Source organism: Anthonomus grandis, chromosome 1 (genome assembly GCF_022605725.1).
Source record: "Anthonomus grandis grandis chromosome 1, icAntGran1.3, whole genome shotgun sequence".
NCBI classification, from domain to species: Eukaryota; Metazoa; Arthropoda; class Insecta; order Coleoptera; family Curculionidae; genus Anthonomus; species Anthonomus grandis.
In genome coordinates, this window is record NC_065546.1 from 9,112,107 (window position 1) to 9,128,924 (window position 16,818).

General features: G+C 32.3%; 3 protein-coding genes across 4 annotated transcripts in view; 2 read left to right on the top strand and 1 right to left on the bottom strand.

Moving 5' to 3' along the window:
- Nucleotides 1-9,476, bottom strand: part of LOC126741622 (ryanodine receptor) — a 249,779-nt gene extending 240,303 nt beyond the window's left edge. Inside the window, exons 1-2 of the mRNA XM_050448136.1 lie at nucleotides 9,357-9,476; nucleotides 696-771 (exon numbers count right to left, since the gene is read on the bottom strand). Coding sequence (XP_050304093.1) covers nucleotides 696-752 — 57 coding nt within the window. The 5' untranslated portion in view covers nucleotides 753-771; nucleotides 9,357-9,476. The remainder of the gene's footprint in view (nucleotides 1-695; nucleotides 772-9,356) is intronic.
- Nucleotides 9,477-9,728: 252 nt separating this feature from the next.
- On the top strand, nucleotides 9,729-14,104 carry LOC126741606 (uncharacterized). Of its 2 annotated transcripts, XM_050448103.1 has the most exons (5): nucleotides 10,049-10,525; nucleotides 10,599-10,798; nucleotides 10,893-11,061; nucleotides 11,931-12,269; nucleotides 13,428-14,104. In XM_050448103.1, the coding sequence occupies exons 1-4, from the start codon at nucleotides 10,338-10,340 to the stop codon at nucleotides 11,932-11,934; spliced, it is 561 nt and encodes a 186-aa protein (XP_050304060.1). In that variant the 5' UTR covers nucleotides 10,049-10,337; the 3' UTR covers nucleotides 11,935-12,269; nucleotides 13,428-14,104. The 2 variants fall into 2 exon arrangements, with proteins under 2 accessions (XP_050304069.1, XP_050304060.1); XM_050448112.1 differs by lacking the exons at nucleotides 11,931-12,269; nucleotides 13,428-14,104 and adding an exon at nucleotides 9,729-9,960 and having other exon boundaries at nucleotides 10,289-10,525; nucleotides 10,893-11,163.
- A 712-nt stretch (nucleotides 14,105-14,816) lies between these two features.
- On the top strand, nucleotides 14,817-15,453 carry LOC126741615 (PAXIP1-associated glutamate-rich protein 1). Its single transcript, XM_050448125.1, has 2 exons — nucleotides 14,817-15,142; nucleotides 15,198-15,453. Exons 1-2 carry the CDS (start codon nucleotides 14,928-14,930, stop codon nucleotides 15,367-15,369), a joined length of 387 nt encoding a protein of 128 aa, XP_050304082.1. The 5' UTR covers nucleotides 14,817-14,927; the 3' UTR covers nucleotides 15,370-15,453.
- The last annotated feature ends 1,365 nt before the right edge of the window (nucleotides 15,454-16,818 follow it).

Sequence of the window (16,818 nt, forward strand, 5' to 3'; positions counted from 1 at the left end):
ATTTCTGTAAAATACACCATGACGAGGCTTATTCATAGAATCCTTAATTGTGATTCTGAGATCAAACCTGTCATTATTATTACTATAAAAATGAATTGGCCAGTTCAAATGTAGATGAGGAACACAGAAATCGGCTTGCTGGATCATTACCAATTAAAAAATTGCTATAGCTTATTGAATGTTCTCTTTCAAAGAATACAATTAAAATTTAAGATGAATAAATCCTTCTCTATAGCCTTTAGTTCAAAATGTTTATAGGAAGTATTTTAAGTTCATCGCAATATTTAAAAAAAAATTATTGTCCAATATCCCGGCCCTAGTTAATCTCTTTTATGTCTTCAGAATACAAAATATATCATTCAATTTAGACTAAGACTAAGAACAAAAAATGCAGGACCAAACTTATAGTAGAAAGCAGCTTTAAAATCCTGTTTTATAGTTTTGTTTTCAGGATAAGCAAATTTTTTAATTGTGAGAAAATAATTTTTTATTAAATCTTGAAGATTACCTCTCTTTATTGGCAACTGACCTTGATCTGATTTATAAAAAGGGCCATATGATGTTCTGGGTGAGTAATAAACATTGAAAAAGGGCATTAAGAAGGCCATTAATAAGAGCATCATACAGTATTTAAAAATTCAATAAATAAAACCCAATCAGTATATCAGGAAATGTAAATAAAAACAATAACATACCGTTCGCAGGAACGAAACATCGTCCTGTTCGGAGCCCCCGTCGGTCTCGGCCACCATCTTGGGGGTTTAATTTATCCTGAAACGAAAACACGATAATAGAATATGCTAATATTATCGAACAAATATGTGTCCATGATATATTATTTGAATATGAAAATTTATTGCCCTTTTTTTAAAATCAAAACAATGCGGTAAAAGTGCTGCCAACATTTTCCACTAAGGGTATTCTTAGGGAAATTTAGAATTTCTACACAGTAACTTTGGCGCATCCTGCCAACACCGCCAAATCTGGTGAAAATTCATCAGATTTGGCGTTAACGATTTCTGATTTCTTAAAGGGTTTAGTGCGATATGGTCAAGTTTATAAAAAAAAACTTTTATGGTGATTTTAGTGACATGATCCAAATCAACTCAAATTAAATACGCTTTATTATCACAACATTTAATGCTCTCATTTTATTACAGAAATAAAAAGTATTATACCAATAATGGATAAAAGCTCCAATATTCGTTGAACGCAACAATAAGCGCTGAAGATGAACTGAAAAACAGGTGGCAACACTGACAATAGTACCGTGTTCCGGGTTCCGTTTCACGGGGATTCCCGATTCTTCTCTCCCGTCGGCCCCTTAACAAGGCTAAGCTAAATTTATTTTTTTTTAATGTAATGAAATAGATTTAAAAAGTTTTATTTTATGTTTATTGTATAAATATTGACAAATTTTTAATTTGGTAAATTCAGTAAAATTTGGGTTCGGATGAGTTCGGTCAATTCCCTTTGTTGTTTACATTCTGATGGTTATATAAAAATTTTACGAAATTGATTGGCCAAGTGGCCTTAATATTTAGTTTTTCCTGCGATTGACCCGGGTTCCCTTACTTTTAAATTTACTTCTATTTTGTTAATTTTTATATTTTTACACAAGGCTAAGACAAATGTATGTTTTTTGAATTTAATGAAACATATTTTAAAATGTTTTATTTAATTTTTATCGTATAAATATTGACAAATTTTAAACTTGGTAAATTCAGTAAAATCTGGTTGCTATTAAAACAATTTGGCGATTTTATGTTTTTTAACCTGACCTGACAGCTTTAGTGGTAGTGCTTGCAGTTCTTGCTGACGGACTATATTAAAAAAGTAGAGATGAGAACAACTATCGGTTTTCATTTAAATAATAATGATTAATGATAATAAGTTTATTTCTCTACTTAATTTCTATAATCATCAACATTAACAAACCTTACATTATATGTAACTTTTTTTTTCAATAAAAAAAATTATTTTGCAACAATACAATATAAAATTATTTATTCATTTCAGGCAAAACCCAAAGTCACACAACGTCGCTATGTCGCTAATCTAAAATCTTACCAAGGGGCGAAAGCGACATTTTTTTCGTTTTGGAGTTAGGTCCATCAAGTGATCAGATTTAAAGGTATCTATGATCTAGCAAACTGGCGAACATCAAAATTGTCTTATAGGCGTAAGCGACACTAAATACATTATAGGATCAGACTAAGAGGCGAACATGCACAAAATGGAGTTTCGCCTAATTGTCAGATCTCACAATAGTAATATTGGCTGTTATGCCTACATCTTTCTGTAGCGCAGCCCATTTTTATTGTAGTTAGTAGTAGTGTTTTGAAAAAAACGGTTGTGTTAAATTATTATCGTGAATTAAACGATCGTGGCCTTCGTGAAGTATACCTTTTTTCAGATGGTTGCGGCGGTCAGAACCGCAACACGATTGTTTTTACTATGCTGCTGCATACAATAGCGAATTCGAAAAACCTTAAAAAAATGCGTTTACATTTTTTTGAAACGAACCACGGTCAAAGCGAGGGCGATTCGGCCCATAGCTCAGTATCATCAGCTATGTCTTTGGCCGGCGACATCTTTATACCTGCTCAGCTTCCACCTATTCTAAAACTGGCTAGACGAAATCTACCATACACTGTTATTAGCATGAATGTAAATAATTTTTATAATTTTAAATCCCTTTCTGAAAAAATTCGTATAAAGTCGGTTAGAAAATTCGAAACAGGCGAGGATGTCGATTGGACGAAAGTAAAGGAGGTTATGGTAGACAAAGACAATATTTCACAACTTTTAGTAAAGAACAGTCACCTTGCTGAAAACTACTTTGTATTGCCCCTTAAAAGAAATACGCTTGAAATCATAACTCAGCCTATACCTCTTTCAAACAAAGACTTGATAAAACTCTCTCGAGATAAGTACAATGATCTTATTAGTTTATGCACAGGTCTTACGCCGGTTGTAAAAGATCCAATATTTCAAAAATATTTTAAAGATCTTCCGCATGAATAAACAGCCAAATGTTTTTAATTTTAGTATGTTTCGATGATCTTTATTTATAAATTAATAAAAGAAATTATCATTTATTTTTTTGTGGTTATCCTCTAGTATCTACTGTTAAAATGTGTATGTTTACTTTTAAAATATTATTAAATTTTTGATAGCCGACCCCGGTAGCACCGTGGGCAAAGCGTTCACGATGCAATCGTGTAGTCTCGGGTTCGAATCCCGGCATTGGGCATGGTTGTTTGTGTTTGTCTTATAAAAACAAAACATTGTGGTTCGGACCCCAAGTTAAACTGTAGGTCCATAAACAACAATATTGGGCGGCCGTCGAAATACGACGCGAGTCCATTGTATTTGAGGAAGAAGAAAAAGAAATTTTTGATGTATAGGAGTTGCTATTGTTTAGTTCGTTAGCTTTACTGAAACTAGTTGTTACTGTTAAGTTGTATTTTTTCATAAACCTACCTTACATAACGAATAAACAAATACCTGAAAGAGCGGTTACATGTTTTATTTAATTTGAATATTAGTATAATAGAACAGGCGAACATCCAATATAACATTCAAAAAATCTAACCAATGGGCGAACGTCCATTTGGGTCAATTTTAGCTGTAAATAACTTATAGGTATTCAAATTTTACACATATATTTAGTAAGCATGTATATTGACCTACGTAACACCATAGACAGTAAAATAATTAATAAACTATTTAAAAAGTAATCGTGTTCCAAATAGGACCTATTTTCTTTAAAACGCTTTCCTGTGAAATTAACAAATTGGCGCTTTCGCCCCTTGGTAAGATCAGCGACGACAAGACAATTGATTACTTTTCTAGTTGATATTGACTCTTATACAGACGAAGATTACGAAATGACAAGTTTCTAAAAGTTCATTAAATATTATCAGAGAAAAACAAACCACCTGGTGGTTTATTTTTCTCTGATATTATTAAAGCAAATACAAAAAACTTCATTAGGGGAAACCAGCTTTGGAAAACACCCAGCATATATCAGCTTCGCCCCATTCAACTTATCTATACTGAAACACGTGGTATCTAAAGTGATTTTGGAAAACCGTTTACGAAGTGTCCCAAAATCACCTTCTAATCGAAGGCGAATAAACATTACTTTATATTTTCTTAAAACTATAATTAATACCAAATTTTATGTTACTATACTTTGTTTTTTAGACATACAGCGAAGGTGCCTCAAAACAATTTTTCTCAAAATTTTTAATATCATGTTGACTTTTTCTATAGTATAAATATAATAAATATACTTTGTTTTCTTTAAACAGTTTCAATCTCTCAACCTTTTCCCGTAGTTTTCATTGTTTTACATTTAGTCAATGATCGAATAAATGTTCCAATAATATTAACATTGCTGATACAGGTCATTAGTAAGTTTGAAAAGTTTTGCATATTTCATAATCCTTATGTGAACATTGTTCATGACACAAATATTGCTATCAGAGTTAATAGTGGTACACAATCGGCGGATGAGTTTTCTGACCATAGATTGGTGTATGCAAATTTAAGGCTAAAGATAGAAAAAGCAGAAACAAAATTTGTTACATATAGGTGCCATAAAAATTGATAATAACGCTTTTCTTTCTGACTTACAGTCATTACCGTGGCATAATATATTATACGAAAAGGTTATAGAGAAAAAGCTAGAATTATTTAATGAATTTTTATTAACAATATTTAATATTCATACACCAATAAGAACTGTAAGGGTAACTAAGCCTAGGGCTCCTTGGCTGACGCCAAATTTAAAATACCTCATGAAAGAAAGAGATAAAGCTCTACAGAAATATAAGCTATCAAAATCACCTGTTGACTGGTCTCGATACAAAGAACTACGTAACTATACACTTTCAATGGTCAGGGCTGACAAGAGGGCTTATATTAATTTCATTTCTGATAGGAAATCGGACACGGATTTATGGACCGCACTAAAAGATTTAAGTGTCTATACTAGAAAAAAACAAAATATGGAGCTACCAGAGGAACTTTCAAATCCAGAAACAATTATTCAACACTTTGCACAGTATATACAAAATGTTTCAAATTGTGATAATAAAATATTTTTTTATAATAATAATAAATTTAATTTTAGCGATTTTGCTTTCCAGTTATGCACAGTTGATGACATAAGTAAAGCACTTCAAAGCATTAAAACGAATGCCTGTGGGACTGATGGTGTAACAGCCAATATGATTAAACAGTGTAGCCCGTTCATAGATCCTTTTATTACAAATATTGTAAATTGTTGTATTGAACAGTTATTTTCCAACTTCTTGGAAAAATAGTGTAGGTTTGCCTTTACCAAAAAATAAAAATCCTACTACATATAATGATTTAAGAATTATATCTATATTACCGGCTATGTCAAAGATTTTGGAAAAAATATTACATCAACAAATGTATGATTACTTTAATTTAAATGCGATTATCCCAGACTTCCAAAATGGTTTTCGAAAAGCACACTCGACGGTGGAGCTTTGGCAGTGCAGTTGTTACACATGATATTATTCAAGCTTATGATGAAGGTTTAGAGAGCGTTCTAATACTTTTGGACTACTCAAAGGCCTTCGATACGATTAATCAGGAACTTCTAATCGCCAAGCTAAAATATTATGGATTCAGTGCTGACGCTCTGGCTCTTATGACAGCATACATTTCAAACAGAACACAGCGAGTTAAAGTGGGTAAAGAGTATTCAGAGGAGTATAGAGTGTCATCCGGAGTGCCACAGGGATCAATATTGGGTCCACTTTTATTTATCATTTACACTGCTGACGTCTTAAGATCTCCTCAGTGTTGTAAAGTTCAAGCGTTCGCTGACGACACTCAGCTTTACTGTCATTTTAATATTAAAAATCATAACCAAACAATAGAAAACATAAATAGGGCTCTGCAAATAATAACAAACATTTCACAGGAACATTCATTAAAACTTAATTCATCAAAGTCTAAGCTTATGTTTTTTGGCCGAAAAAAAAGTAAAAATATATTTTCAGTTGTTAGTAATATAAAAATAGATGGTAAAAAGCTTGAATTCTGCGAAGAAGCACGTAATTTAGGGGTAGTAATAGATACTGAATTAAATTTTGAAAGCCATATTAAAAACCTTATTCAAAAAGCATATATTTCATTAAAACAATTATACAGGGTGTTTCTTAACCTATACGCATAAACTTGGGAAATTATTGCTGACGGCAAATAATGACTAATAGTGAAAAAAAAATTTAGTAAAATAGTTTTAGTTACGGAGATAAACGACTTATTAATTAAAATTTAAAAAAAAACGTAAATTCTACAAAATAAAAGTTTATTTAACTATTATAGTAACTGTTCGAAGTTATTTCCATGACTTTCAATACATAATTGAGCACGCCTAATCCAAGAGTTGCAGACAGAAGCTAATCCAGGTTGTAGTCGAATTTCCTCGGCGGCAGCAAATATCCGATTTCTTAATTCTTGTTCATTGTCAACTTCGGTTACATACACCAGAGATTTTAGGTGGCCTCAAAAATAAAAGTCAAGCGGATTAAGGTCGGGTGATCGAGGAGGCCATCCAATTGGACCACCTTGGCCTATCCATCGTTCGGGGCACATTCGATCCAAATGCCGTCGCACTGGTCGCACAAAATGTGGTGGAGCACCATCGTGAAGAAACCACAAATTCTGCCTAATGTGAAGAGGGACTTCTTCAATGAGTACCGGCAAATTTTGTCGCAAGAATTGTAAATAAAGAGCACCAGTTAGACGATTATCCAAAATGAAAGGGCCAATAAGTATTCCGTTTACAATTCCAGCCCACACATTTACTGAAAATCGTTGTTGAAAGTTTGTTCGCCGAATGGCATGCGGATTTTCAACTGCCCAAAAATGCGTGTTGCGAAAATTGTGAATACCATTGCGTGTGAAAATTGCTTCATCCGTAGCTAAAATGTTCCTGGTAAAGTTTGGGTTTAACTGCTGCTGATGTAACAACCACTCGCAAAAGTTTACTCGAGGCGCATGATCCCTTGGAAGTAAAGCTTGTACCCTTTGGACGTGAAATGGATACAGTATTTCATGCCTTAAAATTCGCCAAACTGTGACTGGTGATAATCCAAATTGCGTTGCAATTGTTCTAGTGCTTATGTCAGGATGCTCTTCGATGATATCTAAACTCAAATTCTCCGGATTTAAAATGCGCCTAATTCTAATGGCTCCACCATGTTGCCCTGGCCTCAGCCGCAAATTTCCAGTTTCTCTATCCCGCTGAACCACACGCAAAAAAGCTTCACGCGATGGATGATACCTATGAGGAAACCTTTGTGCATAAAGATTAGCTGCAGCCACACTGTTTTGTCTTGATTCTCCGTATGCCAGTAACATGTCCATTAGTTCCTCATTTGAAAAATTATGCGGCATAATTTTAATAAAAAACGAAATACGACCACAACTGTATCAACTGATAGCAAAGTAGGTACTACTAAACATAATAAACATCATCCGGACTTGTTTACTTCTTAATTTGAAAACAAAATTCCACCTGATAAAGTTATTACATTTTTGTGAAAAAAAAAGAATTATCTCAGAAGCTAAAAATATTTGACTTAAATTTTTTTTCACTATTAGTCATTATTTATCATTAGCAATAATTTCCCAAGTTTATGCGTATAGGTTAAGAAATACCCTGTATAATAGTCGTCAAATTTTAAGCGTCGAATTAAAAAGAAAGCTATGTGAAACCCTTGTTTTGTCTCACTTTAATTATGCATACATAGTTTACGGCCCGTGCCTCAGACAGTGTGACAAGTTTCGAATACAAAAAATCCAAAATATGTGTTGCCGTTTAATATTCACAATTGGAAAATATGATAGCATATCTCATAAAATTAATGAAACTAAATGGTTAAATATAACAAATCGAAGGCTATTACATCTTGGAATCTTTTTTCATGAACTTATAAATAAACGCAAATATATTTCAACGTGCTTCATAGAAAAAATCAAGACCAATGACAGTGTACACTCTAAAAATACTAGAAATAAAACAAAGTTCGTGATTCCTAAACATAAAACAGCATTTCTTCAAAAAAGTTCTTTGTATACCTCTGTTCATCTTTATAATTCTTTGCCCGATTATATGAAAGCATTTACAACAAAAAATTTAAATCTGTGTTAAAGTCTATAATAATGAGTAAGCAAGTACAGGACTATAATTTGACCCACTGCTAGTCTGTCGCCTGCTGCCCGAAGCGTGAAATTTTCTCAGTAAAGTGACTATTTCTTTTTGATGTTATTGTTTATTTATTTATTTTTTGTTAGGTGTATTACGGAAACATTTTCAGGTTCCTTTATATTTCTTTTTTTGTGCATTTTTTTTTCTTTAATTACTGTTAACTATAAGTTAAGACTACATTATTTAAAGTGCGGTTCAAGTGAATAATTATTTGGAACATGTGTGTTTAGCATTTAGCATTCATTTAGCATTTAATGAAATCTGTTAGAGGGTTGAGTTTGAATAGCCCTAGGCTAGACTTCGCCAACTGATAGGTTAAGAAACATATTATAATACAAATATTATGTAATGAATTTTTGCAAATAAAAGTTGTTTATTATTATTATTATTATTATTATTATTATTATATTAATATTGACGTATGTTGTTGAGACACCGTAATTTAATCAAACAAATAAGTTTTACTCAATTTATGGTCTTTGAACAACTTATCTAATATATAGTAAGTAAGTAGACTTTATTCATAATTATATACATTTTATTATAATTATTGATAGAATGGGTGCATGTTAAAAAATAAAAAGTATTTAAAATGGAAAAGGATAAAAAAGTAACATTTTGAAGATACATTTTCATAAAACTTTAAAAAACTGTTTTAGCGCACCTGAATTTTTAAAATATTATATTTCATATTATCTGCATCTCTCATATGGCTATTTTTATGCTTAAATAATTATATAGTTACCTGCATACACGCAAAAAAAATAAAACGTACCAAATCCAAGTTATCCCGGTTAAAACATTTATTTATAGAGCTAAACGTTCAAATTCACGACATTTCTAACACGACTCTAAAATATAAAACTTTTTTTTTTTAAATTGCAATCTAATTCTGTTGTTTATGGTTATTTACGATTGAAGGGTTTTTCCCACATGAAGAGCACTTTTCCAAAATGATTGGGCTTTATATATCTATAAATGAGTAGTATATCAAGGCACTTTATTAAAGCACGGTTAATAATGATGCGTATGAACGATATCCTAACTCAAAATCACACCAAATGAAACAAAATAATAATAAATTTTTACATACGTATAAGTTTTTTTACATTTAAAAAATTTAATCGGAACACAGATCAGTATAATAAAGCGGCGAATTTTTCGTTTGAAGCACAGCACCGAACTGGACTATTTTTAAAACGATAGCACAGAAAAGTATTTTTAGAATCAGCGAAAATAAAATTAGAAGGCATCGAGTCGTCCTACAGAAGATACGAAATGGATATTTACCGCCTGGGTTTGACTAATTAAATAATTTACATATTCCTATGGGGTTTATTGCGACAGAAATGGAAAACTATCCAACGAAAATTGCAGCAAGATTATCAGATATTACCACAGATTACACATATTATGCGCAAAGATTGTCTGGATATATATCTGTAATATTATCGTTATTAGGTATTATAGTATATTTAAGTTAAAAATATTAAAAGCTCAATATATTCAACGCATGCTTACGAAAAAGACTACTACTAACTACGAAGGTTCTAAAATATCTGTGAACATTCCATAAACATATTCTCTGTTAGCTGTTTTAAATAGTTCGGGAACACTTTATTAGAATTCATTGTTATCACGTCGAGCCTGTGCCTTTGATACCTATTTGTCTGGGATACCTAAACTAAAATACACAGGTAAAAAGCCAATTCTTTTAAAGAATCCTTTGACGACCTAATTCTAACCCTTTTAAAGCCTTTTTGTAACCTACCTCTACTTAAAATTAAAGGGTGTGTGTAAGTCGATGGCTTGAGGATCATTGACCGAACCATCACAGTATATTAATGCACATGTTTATTCTCAAGCAACTTCATTTTAAATTCAAAGCGCCTATCAGTACGAGTGTTATAAAACCGAAAGATAAACAATTTCCTTTAGTTGATGTTAAAAATAGAGCTTTTTACTCATCCATTCAACACATTTAAGTTTTATCCCAGTTTGAATGGTAGCATATATTTTTTTTAGAAAAATAAAGTTGGTAACTAGAATTTATGGCATAAAAGTATAATATATAATGAATAGAAGACAGTGGAAATCAGGCCGGATTATTTTGATCGTCACTGGCGTTATTGCTTCTTATTTGTTAATACGAGTTAGGAATTATGATCATGAAATGTCGGTGTTTCTTCCTAAAGTTCATCCCAACGAGCCATGGGAATTTGTCGCTGACTTCAGCAACATGAAGTATTTAAATCCTACTATGTAAGTATTTTGTTCCCTTTTTATGAAATCTTGATCTTGAGAATATTTTGTAATCGTAATATATTCGTTTTAGTACAGATTTTTCTGTAATTGGAGAAAGTGGCAACTATGAACATTGGAAATATAGTGTAGAATATTCGGAACTACTCTCCTATTGGCCGCATTTATCTAATACAGCAATAGCGCATTTCGACGTTAAGTCTAACTCTAAAACCGATGAATACTTTATTTACTCCAATCATCGAACTTGTATGTTTATGGGTCTTTATTGTTGTAAGTATATAGTATAGAGCAGTAGAGTATCAATTTAATACAAATGTTTACTATGTACATTTTATTTTATATACATATATGTGTTTATTTTTAGTGGATTCTATAAGCAAATTTAAGTGTTCAAAATCGACTGTAACCAATGGGGCAAATTGTCTAGAATCTGTAACTTACCAATGTCCAGCATTCCTTTCTGCATTTTGCAAGCGCGAAGTACTATATCAGAGAAATTCCATTAAGAGGAACTTACTTCAAAAATTTCTTAAGTAAATTTGTAATTTTTTTATATATATAAATAAGTTTAGTTAACATTTTTGTATTATACTACATATATTCCCTTTAATAAACAATATCAGCTTACATATTAATATACATATTATTATTATTATTATTATAATTACATAATATACTGGGTGTTTCCTAACTACGGTACGAAACTATACAGGCTGAATCGTTAGGTCGTTTTATGAAAAAATGTTCTTATGAACGTATGTCGGAAGTTGCTTTGTTTCTGAGATACAGGGCGATGAAGGTTCAAAAAAATAACGGTATTTTAAAAATACTATAACTATCCTTAAACCGATTTGGTTGAAATTTGGTGCAGTTATTTGAAGTTATAAGAAGCTTATTTAGCTGTAACTAGATTGAAATTATTAGGTCCAGTGGCGTGTCAGTGGGCACCACGTGCTTATTGTTGAGAAAAAAAACAAGGCCAATAATTAATCGTTTTGCAGCTTTTTATTTATTTTTGTATTTAAGCAACTAAAAATACAACTTTTTCGTATCTTATATTATCTTCATATATGGCTTTGTTTTCAAAAAAAAAAATTTTAAGTATCTTTAACTCATTCTAAAAATTATCCATGGACGACAACATGAAATAAAAACCAATTAATTCGATAAACAATTTCGACCTTAAAGTAAATGAGCATAGTTTCGTACCGTAGTTAGGAAACACCCTGTATATTAAACAATCATTGCGAAAGTAAACGATGTAAACTCAGCCAAAGCAGTGAATCACGTGTTTCCAAAATCATACAATCCATATTCTGCTAGACAAAGAGAGAAAATATCGTTAGCTTACGTAAATACAAAAGTAATTGAGCCGTATCTTCTTCACATGTTCTTTTTTAAGCTGAAGGCAAGGCACATTGAGACACACGCGACGCAACCCACGCAGGGCATCACACGCCACGTTTTTGTATCATGTAGTTAGCATTGCACGCCCGCATATTAGGACGCAGCACAGCTTAAGCCACGAATGTGCCAAACAAAACGTGTGTCGCCCAGTGTTCGAGACACAGATTTCGTGAGCGAATGTGGCAGAATAATTGCAAAACAATGCAGTAAGAACTTATTGAGGCTGTCAGAAAATTTCCTGTTCTATATGATACAAATGATCCCTCATATATGAAATCCAAACTAAAAGATGACATCTGGAACACGATTGCTAAACATGTTAAATTAAAAACCTGTAAGTACATAATACAATATACAGATAAAAACAATTTAGGATAGTTTATGATATTTTATTTTTAAATTAAAAACATTTTACGGTATACATCCAAACTAAAAACATTGCTATCGAAAATTTGTTGGATGATTTTGATGATTTGTTGGATTTTTCGTTATGAATTTAAAATTTTCCACTTCGAACACTTTGCTCTTGCCAGGGTACATTACCATCCGTGTTGAAATACGCTGTAAACTTTTCTCTCACCGCAAAAGCATTCAATGAACTTCTACTATTTGTTGGTCGTAAGGGAAGTAACTGAGATGTAGGCATTTCTTCTAGTTATTCGTCCAAAGTATTTACCTTTTCTTTTGTCGAATAGTTTTAGTGTATTATACAAGCTACTTTCACGATACTGACGACACTGTCCACTTTTATTTCAAATGCTTTTTTAAAAATACGAAATCGCGAAGCTAGAATTCCAAAAGAACATTCTGCACACTGGCGCGCTTGTGACAATCTGTAATTTAGTGTGGTAATTACCAAGCACGTTTCTTCTTGGATAGGGTCTCATAAAATTTTGTGTTAAAGGAAATGCCTCATCCCCTACGAAAACGTAAGGCAAGTCCTTTAACTGTTGGTAGTTCACTGGGTTCTGGTAGATTTAAAGTTTTGTTTGCTATTTTTTTTCCTAATGGACTACTAGAAGAAATATTTCCATCGCTAAATCTTCCCATTGATCCAATATCTATTGTTGTAAACTTATAGTTAGCATCAACACTCGCCATTAAGACAATGGAAAAATTATGTTTTTAGTTATAATATGAGGATCCCGTTTTTGACGGTTTCTTTATAACTATATATGTTTACCGTCAACGGCACCTACGCAATGTGGGAAGTGCCATTTGTCTTCTAACTCCAAAGATATTTTTTGCCACATTTCAGTTGTAGGCTGTGGAAAATATACGGGTTGCATATTTTCCCAAATAGCTTTTGGTACTTCAAGAACGATATTGGAAACCGTGCGATCGCCCAATCTGTAGCTATAGGCTATACTTTTGTAACTGTCTAAATATGTCCCGCCGCTAAATATCTGGAAATGAAAAAAACATCGATGTTATTTTATAAAGAAAAAATGTTATAATAGTTACATCTAAAAATGTTCATATTTTATTGCAGAAAGCGAGGCAAAACAAAGTTGGCTAAAATTGCGAGGTTGTCATCCTGAAGCATTACGTAGACAGAAAAATACTTTTAAAAATGGATCTGCTGCAACCGTGATAAAACTCTGGAAATACCAGAATCAAATGGATTTTCTCTAGTCCCTTATATGGGAAATCGACCACGCGAGGGTAACCTAGATCTCGAAAGCGAAGAAGAACAAACACAGGATTTGTCTCAAAATGCAGACAGTGATACTTCAGTTCATGAAAATGAAAACACTGAAAACTTGTCCGCAGAGGAGAATACCGAAACCGAACATTTGCTAAATAAAAATACAATAAGTAATTCTGGTATTTCTAAATCAATGTCGGACACAATTGTTCAGAAAAATAAGCAAATGAAAAAAGATGATATAGCCGGCATACTGAAGAAATCGATGATTCGACGGAAAAAAAGAGCTGAAGAACGGGCAATTGAAAGAAAAAAAGCCAGTGAAGAGGCAGTAACGCCTCAACGTGATGGACTTCAAAAGTTTTTTTTTACTAGCACACCCCTACAGTCTCCTGGTACAGAGGCGCTAGAGACAGTCAGTGCGCAGTCCAAAGACACCGCATCATTTTTTCATAACTCTTCAGTTTAACAAAAATGCATTCCAGTGTTATTTTTTTTTAAATAAATAAATTTTTAGTTTACATTAAATAAATTTCTTATCTTAAGAATACAGCCAGTTTTTCTTTTGTTCCTATGTGTGTCTGGGCATTACAACCTTCAGAATAAATTGTCTCTTCTATTATATTGTGCACTTCATCAAACTGATTTTGTAAACTTTGAGTCCGAAAATTCAAATGACAGATTAAATTCGTCATGACTTTGCCTTTTTTTCATGTAATTGCTTTTCCAATATGATTTCTTTCTTTTTTTTGATAGGTCGTACAGCAAAACTTCTGTTTCCCAATCTGCGTCCAAATCTGACTCAGAACTTAAGTCTAGTAATAAATTTTCTATGATTATTAATTTAAGAAAACTACCTACTACGCAGGAAACAACACAGCTTGTGTAACAATATGCGTTCAGCCGACACATCCCACGAATTTCGTGGACTTCGACGTTTGTGCTGCCCTGCGTGGGTTGCGTCGCATGTGGCTCAATGTGCGCCTTGCCTAAACCTTGGTAGAGAGGCTTTTAGATTCTAGCTACCGAAGTAACTTTAAATTATGTTGCTAAATTATTTTGAAAACAAGAAACTTTTTAAGACTTTTGAAAGTTTGTATTAATATAATTTTAATTTTATTCAAACAGTCCCCTACGCATATTTTACTACAGGAGAAAAAATAAAATCCGAACCATGTCGTGGCAACACTGGCTTCTCTTGGCCCTAGTAGCTGTTGTTGTACAGCCAAGTTATGGAATGTCAATCAGCTGATTGTCACAAGTTTGTTGTTGTTTTATTGTTTGCAAACAAAAATTGGCTTCTTCATTAAAATCCAAGATTAAAATTATAAATAGCTTTAAAATATGACTGAAAGCGAAGATTGGTGCATCAGTTGCTCTGATGACGAGTTGAAAAATACCACAGACCCTTGGGAGCCCGAACCGGAAGCCATTGATAGAATCTACAGTTTACTAGTGAAAGGCGAACTCCCGGAGATAAAGTGGAAATGCCCTGGCTATAGATCTCCCTCTCCTGAACTAAATAATGAACAGCCAAAGGAGGAAAATGAAGAAAAAAAGTAAGATTATCCTTTTATTTTGTGTCAATGAAAAATAACTTTTGGTGCAATGTAGGGAAGAACAAGATGATTTTGACTTTATGGATGAAATGACCTCACCTAGGCTTAAAATAAGACACAAAGGAGCGGAGACTCTTAAAGGCAGTGCAAAGAAAAAAACTACATCTCTCGATGGAGTTATAAACAATATGAGAAGGCATCATTTGCTACCTGCTACCACTAAGTGAAGCTTTACCTCAAGTTTTTCTTGGGTTAATATGAAAAAATTGATTAAAATTATTAAGGAATAAAGTACAGTATTTTAAATTTTACTTTTAGATAATTCTTGCCATCCTTCTCTGCATATATTATGTTAGTTCTATGTGTTATTAAAATATTATAGGTGACCTTAACATACTCGGATATGAGATATTTTTTAATGAAAGCACTCTGAATAGGTGTGATGATTGTGTAATTTATGTCTTTATATATGAGTATTACATAGGTAATGAAATATTAAGAGAGAATAACCTTAGGGTTATTAAATCACTTTACAGAAAAATAATAAAATAGTTGATGTGCTTGCTACATACCGATGCTTTGACATAACTAAAAATGAATTTACTGTTAACTTGGGTATATTATCTTGCACACTGGGTCAAACAGAAATTCCTACTGGCGACATAAATATAGACCTGATTTTAAATAAGATCAACTCTACTAATCATTATGTTAATATGATGCCTAGCTGTAGTTTTGTTGGTATTATAAATGTTCCTACAAGGAAGACGGAAAATTCCAGTTCTTCTCTAGACCACTTTTTTGTTAAATATAACAAAAAAGTAGTTGACAAAACACAACTTAATGGACCAAAATCCCATTTTGCTAAATATTCATTCAATAGAAAAATACTTTCAAAACTAATAAAATTAGCTAAATATTTGTATTATAAATCTTTGGCTCAACAAAATGCTAGTGATCTAAAAAGGTTATAGAATGTAATAAAGGAGGTAGGGGAGACCGGGTCACTCTAAATAACTTTTGTTCCTTTGGCTTGTATGTTATGCCACCTAGGATGTAGCGTGCACACTACCATTCCAACAATCTCTCTTCCTTTGATGTCTGTCCTATTTACGATTTTTGTGTTAGTGTCAGTTTTTGTTTTGAAGAGTGCACGTGAAAAGTTAAAGTACGTTTAATTTTTTGCATCATTTCTTGTCATATTATTTTTTCATAAAGAAACTTAGTTAATTTTAAGACGGGTACATTAAAGTATATCGGATGGAGAAGCGAAAAATCTAAGGTTTGACTAGCAATATTTTTTGGTAGAACATGTATTTTAGGTTAGTTTGAGACACAGTGGCCAGGTTGAAAATGGGGCACAGTGGTCACTACTAATTTATGATAATTCGAGTGACCACTGTACCCCAGTTAATATTTTAATTTTTGTAAAATTCTCCGACATCTTAATATCAATAATAAAGTAATTTATTATCAATATAATTAAGCAAACAATATTCCATTTGCATTTGCTGTATTTTGCTTTCTTTCTAGCTAATATGGTACTAACACACGGTATTATTATACAACACTTCTATTTCAACAATCTCTATTTACTCTAATTTATTATATTAGTGGTTTTTTGGAAAACAAGCTAAGAAATAAATAATATATATTGTACCTAATTGTTTCAGGTT